This window comes from Pteropus alecto, unplaced genomic scaffold, assembly GCF_000325575.1.
Source record: "Pteropus alecto unplaced genomic scaffold, ASM32557v1 scaffold68, whole genome shotgun sequence".
NCBI classification, from domain to species: domain Eukaryota; kingdom Metazoa; phylum Chordata; class Mammalia; order Chiroptera; family Pteropodidae; genus Pteropus; species Pteropus alecto.
The window spans coordinates 1111309-1117782 of record NW_006441386.1 but is presented as its reverse complement, the minus strand read 5'-3'; the positions used below and the strand labels follow the sequence as shown (position 1 = coordinate 1117782).

At 43.2% G+C, this 6474-nt stretch overlaps 1 protein-coding gene across 4 annotated transcripts in view; it reads right to left on the bottom strand.

Moving 5' to 3' along the window:
* Positions 1–1817: 1817 nt before the first annotated feature.
* TMEM248 (transmembrane protein 248) overlaps positions 1818–6474 on the bottom strand; it is a 41181-nt gene continuing 36524 nt past the window's right edge. For 3 of the 4 annotated variants that reach the window (XM_015594668.2, XM_006918519.3, XM_015594667.1), the window contains exons 6-7: positions 5023–5166; positions 1818–4442 (exon numbers count right to left, since the gene is read on the bottom strand). In XM_015594668.2, coding sequence (XP_015450154.1) covers positions 4422–4442; positions 5023–5166 — 165 coding nt within the window. In that variant the 3' untranslated portion in view covers positions 1818–4421. Of the gene's footprint in view, positions 4443–5022; positions 5167–5195 lie in introns of those variants that run through there. The other variant, XM_025051523.1, reaches the window with a different exon arrangement.

Sequence of the window (6474 nt, the reverse complement as noted above, 5' to 3'; positions counted from 1 at the left end):
CCTGGAACAGGGGGAAAGGGAGGGTCCCATTCCAGGCAGCAGACCACTACAGTGCCCATCACGTGTGCCCAAGTGGGAAACTCTGAGCTGAAGAGAGGTGGATTATCCAGCTTCTCCATCGATTAGGCATGTGAACCAGTCATGTGGTCATGGACGTGGGGCAAAGTAGATGCCAAGAACTCCATTCCTGGACCAGATGGTGGTGTATACCATCTCCCTGCGCAGCCTCCAGCAGGCCACCCATGAGGGGCCACTCTGGCAGCAACCTGGAGGAATCTTGTCCTTGGTTGGGGAGAGAAGTCCCGAAAGGACTCCCATTCTTCACCTGTCCTCTGAATGGAATGCCCAGCCAGAACTCCCCTTTTTATGTGTGCCTTCGAATCACCCCTCTTCCAAGATGCTTTCTGCGATCATCCCAACTGAGACATCATGGCCACCATTCTCTACCCTGGTAACCCTTTTTATCTTGTCATTATCTGCCAATAGATTATAAATATATTTGTGTTTATGGACTGTCTCCCCAACTAGAAATGCCAAGAGGGCAAACATTTTGTCTGTGTGCTGCTGTACCCCTAGCTCCTAGAACAGTGATATAGCTCTTACAAGGAACCCCAGAAATATTTGTTCCTGAGTGAGCAAGAATAATATCAAAGTCAAAACTCAATCCCCTTCCTCCCCTTAGACATAGCGCAATTGACTTGTCATCTATTTTTGCAAAGGTCAAACCACTCCAGTTCTCCAATAATCAAAAACTAGCATGGTATGAGTTTGGGGTCTTCAGAGGTGAAAAGAAAGGGCTCTCATAGATAGGGCAAGGAAAGTTTCTGTGAGATGGTAAATAAGTTCACGATGAGCTTGACTGGACTCCACAGCTTGCCTCTAGTCTGTGCATTCCTTCTGCTTTTTCTGTATGTCTGAGGAACTTCAAGCACAGTATGCCCACCAGGAAAATCAAACTGTTTTAAAGCACTATGTCTGACTTGACTTGAGGACTTGGTACATGTCAGATTTTACATAGACTGTGCAGAAGACAGAAATGAGCTCTTATTCTCCAAAGGCTTCTGCACTGTGATGGAGATAAAACACTACATACATCTGAGTACAAAGAGAGAGCAGTGAATGGCATCAAGTGTTGCCAGTATAGTGTTTAACACATTAGAGAGAAGGCAGGAAGAGGTGAAGCAGGTAGAAACAAAGAGCTCCTGGAGGTATCCTATCAGAGTGCCTTGAGACTGACCTCTAAGACCCTGGTACCTGTTGGGGAGGGAAGGCCCATAAAGCCTCTGCCCACTGGAACAGGGAAGAACTCACATTAGTGAACATGACCTTCCTTTATAAATCACTCTACAAATAACTGTAGAGGATGCAGTGTCCTGGCAAAGGAAGTCTAGTACGTGGGGGAACTCTGTAACAGAGCAAGGCAGATCCAGCAAGGAGTCTGCTTCTGGTAACTCAGGCCAGGTATGCACAAAGGGTTTATGTAACTGAGAAGGGTGTCTTTACACTCCCATATCTATTCAAATGCTCACTACTGGTCTGTGTCACTTACTTATTCGGAACAGGACCTGGGTCAGGTCTGCAAGCCTTGTTGGTCCAATACACTAAAAGAGGTTTCGTGCTCTCAGGGAGAAGACCCATCTGCTTGGTGAGGCCAGCTGAATAGGAAACACTGCTCATCCCTCATCCTGACTGCTCATCCCTTATTCTGATGATAGGTGATACTTTGAAAGAAAAGCTTGCAAAAAACCCTCAATTATTTATCATGTATGTTCTCTAAAAAACACCCATCAGACAGGAGGAAACAGAGACACAGCAAATAAATTCAGATGTTTTATTCTATAAAGCACATATGCACATATTTCAAATACAGAAAATTAATTTGGGAGTGAATGCCATAACAGATCGGCTACTGACAATCATGCAGCAAGATAAGTGAAATGGATCCACTGGCCCTTGTAACCCCACAGTGCCTACAGGAGGATTGAAAAACCAGGATGCTGAATCCCTACAGACTGCCAAAGAAAATGCAATAGAAATGGCAGGTTCCTAATGATGAGAAAAATTTACAAATAGAATCAAAACTGATTCAAGTCACACAGTGAAAGGACAAAAGGAAAAAGAAAAAGAGATCAATATGATCTGGAACAACCACTGTAATAGTAAGTTGACCTTTCATTGGACCTCCAGTCCAAGATGCCTGAGGATGAGCCAGCACTCCCATAAGGGGTCACTCCTCAATGGCAAATGGGCCCTGTCTGTGACACTCTTCCAATCCTGAGGTCCCCTATCAAGACACTACAGAGGACCAGGCCTTGTCTGTAAGTGCCTCCATAGCAACAGGTCCCCTGGACTTCCTGAGACCCAGTGGAAGTCTCTTTAGGTCCTAGACCTCTTTACCCAGGTCCATGGCCTCCGCTCCGCCTCGGCCTTCCTTTATACACCTGACTCTGGGTTTCCACAAGATCCTTGAAAATTACCTACCAGAGTAAATGCTGGATTTTAAAGTGTGTGTCCAGGCATTTTTGGTACTTTCTTTCCTCAAGCCTAGCAGTGTGCTTCTTCCCCTGGCTACAGATTCCAGCCATTCCCTAGAATTAAAACAAGGGTAATATTAGCAGCACGCTGGACTGAACAAATCAGTGAAATTGACTTTTTCAACCTATCTTTCTCCTTACTCTGCCAGTTGTAAATCTATCCATAGAATGCCACTCATTGGGATTTTATTACGTCAGTAGCAGCTTAACCTAAAATCTGTTGGTCTTAATGATATTGGTGTTTCTAAAGGCCCAACAGCTTTCTCAATTTTGTCTCCTAAGAGTCTCAAAGTCTCTGAAGAGAAAACTAAATTAACAAGTTAGCCATGCATCATGTAAGCAACTCACCTCAAACTGGATAGACAAGTGTGATTACTGTGCTTGAAATGTACTGAAAGGAAAAAATATATATTTACACATCCAGTTACTAAGAAGGTTATTTTAACAATCTTCAGTGAAAGCCCACAGCTGTTTTCCATTCAAGAATGCCTGGGATAAAAATAGTATTAAAATGTGACTATTCTAGGCCAATCTATAATTCTAACTTAGAACAGACTATACAGACCTGGAGTTAAGGGAAAGAAGTGCTAATAGTCATGTTCAAGATTTTACTTGCCCTTCTACTCTGCCTTTGCTTGCGAGAATGCAGAAATCATTAGTGACAATGAGCTACTAAAGCAAAAAACTTAAGAAAAACAGGAAGACAAGTAACAAGACTAGAAAATGTGAATTTTTTTTTAAATGAAGATGGATTAGAAGGAAAAAGGGGTAAAGGAATTAATCATCAAAATGTAGGAAAGGAAAATGTTGTGGGATTTCCTGATAAATAGCAAATCAGAATTGCTTTCATTCACATTTTACAGGCATCGTTTTTGTAATGGCACTGATCTACTAGTTGTCATTTTCCTCTGATAATGTTAACTGCATAGAAATAAATACGAAAAGAGGGAAGAAAAACCACTCTCTCTTCAAAGAAAATATGAAATCCTTTCACAACTTAGACCAAATCATCATTCTTTCTTTCCATACTGTCATCTGCTTTCCAGAAAACAGAACAGCTAATTTTTACCCTACTCTAGAGATATTTACTTAATTTTTAAGCCCTTCTGAGTGAGGAAGCTGCTTTACTTTTATAATAGAGGGAAGGAACAACAGAGGAGAAAAAGACGTGGAATGTTTTGTGCCAACTCAATTCCATAAGACCAGGTTCCTCATCATCCATGCGGAAATGAAACTTAGATATTTACCATGGAGGTGACTTTAAAATATTTAACTTTTTACTCAAGATGAAAGCACAAGTCTGTCCTAACTAGGGTAGTAGTGAAATGTGAGTATTTTTATTTTTTCAAAGAAAAAAAAAAAAGAAAACATAGAAAGATAGGTATGTTTCCCTGCAAGCAAAATGGAGAAAAAGATATTACTGTTGTTACTATGATTATTAAGCCAGACACATAAATCCACAAAACGGATTGGTGGCTTGGGAAATGCAACACCATGTCAAAGGTGCTAACTGTTTCGAACCAAAGCAAACCTCAACGCCACCAGCAATGAAACACCCTGTGACCTTGGTAAAGACAGCACAGCCCGCTTGGATGCAAGGAGGTCAGGGATTGCCGCTGGCACTGCTCATCATCATCCCACCAAGTCCCCAGGAGAGGCTGCAGGGTTCAGGCTGCACCCAGTGCGAAGCACATGCATCACTGGACCAATTTCTAATTAGATTTTTATAAATATATACAAATCAGTTACAGGCACTTGAAATGTCTTTGGCTGGAATAACCCAACATTGCAAGATAAGGTATTCACAGAGTGTCCAGGCCCAGGCTGGCATCAGCAGGCAATGATTACAGCTTATTTCAGTCTCTCAGAAAACGGGCAGTTGTGGGATTAGGCATCAGCCAAAGCCACCTAGAAGAGAGTGAGACAAGCAATCCAGTCACACAGCAGAGCCCAGGTAGCTCAGTCCTACTGGCACCCTGTCTGGGGTCTGGTTCCCACCCAAGATCAGGGAGCCACATGCATGCATCTGCCCAGCAGGGGAATTAAACCCTAAAAAAAAAATCTCATCTAGGAGAGAATGAACAGAAATCTAAAAGTCTCCTGCCAGAAGCAGCCAATCTAGTGGAACCGCTGTGCTGAGATAGAGTTAACTGTTTTGAAACCCTGATCAGCATTCTGTGAGATAATTTCTCAAGCTGATGGAAGTGAAGCAGAGGCAGCTCCCCAGGGACAGCTGCTCTCCAGTGGGGATTTGAGAGCAATTCCCACAGTCCGTGCCTTTTACAGTTAAGGTCTGGGTATATGGATGGTTGAAAACCCAACACCATAATTTAGGGTGAGGGTAGACTACTTCTGATAAAATAACAGGAACTAATTTCTTTGGAGGAAAGCTGCCACCCACGATCAATGTAATAAGGACTGAGATGTTCTATACTGAGATGTTCTATACACTAGCCAAATGCTGGGCTGGACCCCATCCACAGCTCACCTTCTCAGGACAAAATTCAGGACTGCTCTGACGCAATTTGCTGGGTCTGCCCTTGATAACCGCGTAGCAAAACATTGTTATCACCATCACGAAGAGGAAATAACTGGTGTGCATGAGATGCAAATTTATTAATGAACGGTCATCCTGGATAAAGAGAATAAACCAGAAACGTCTGCTTTAAGTTACTGCAAGATTTTATGCTGGGTGTCTGGAAACGGGTTCACAACCTCCAGACTTGCCTCAACTTTAATTCTTAAACAGAAACAGTTTCCCCCTTTTGTCTTCTAAACTATTAAAGCTGGATCTCATTATGTGAAGATGTGATGTTCCCACGACCAGACCCCCTTCCTAAAGTAGTCCTATGCCCTGGCTCCTGCACCCCACATTATCTGAACAACCCCTCACCCCTGAAAAGGCCTCAAAGACCCAGAGCCTTTGACTCCCACCTCCTCTTTCTCTGACTGCCCTCAGGGTGCCATGCCTGTGTTCTTAACCCCTTGTTACTCCCCCATTCGGAAGGCCTCTGCATCACTTCTCTCCAGAGGCAGCTTCCTTCCTTCTGCCTTTTTCCTACAAGTCCCTAGATGAAAACGTCTTTGACCTCCCACATGCAATCAATCACCAGGCCCTGTCAGTTGTTGAGCAATCCCGGCCATGCTTCCATTCCTTTTCCTTTCCACATCTCCAGGCCTCACAACATCAGCCTTAGGCTCCCTCCCATTTACACACATCAGGTGGGCAGACCAAGTCTTGCTAACATACTGCTTTACAAACTCCCTACAGCTCCAGTGCAGGCAGTGGTTGCCTCCTCTGAGGAGAAAGTCTAAATGCTTCAGCAAGGGACAAAGGGCTTTCTGGAACTTACCCTCAGCCCACCATCCAACCTGATCTCCACTGCTTACTTCTCTGCAGGAAAGGGAAAAGGAACAGGCAAAAGAAAAGAAATCCACCTAACGTTTACTGACAGGAAGAAAAAGGCATTTATAAAAAAAATCAGTGCAATCTGTAAAAAGTGGGCTCAAGTGTAAGCAGGAAGCTAAACTAGCATGTCATCTACTACTCCAGATGACAGTGTCTTTCTCCTTAAGCAAAATTCTATTTGGTGCTCAAATCTATCCAGATTTATCTCTTCCTATTTACTTCTGCCTTTCTGAATTCCAAACTACTTACTGCTCATACTGACACTAACCAAATATTCTCCTATGAGTGTGTGCATGAGTTAAGACTGTACAAGCACCTCTTATAACCCCTGTGGGTTAGGCACACAACAGCTGCTCAAAAAATAACTGCTGAACAAAGCAGAAAACAAAGAACAGAAACAGTTTTCCCAGTCTCTATCACTCCAACTAGTCTTTCAACTCAGCTAGAAATCCAGAATGGCATGGGCTACACTAACCCAAGCATGTAAACGAGACCTACTCACTCTCACAGCTCATGTAGACAGACAAGAGA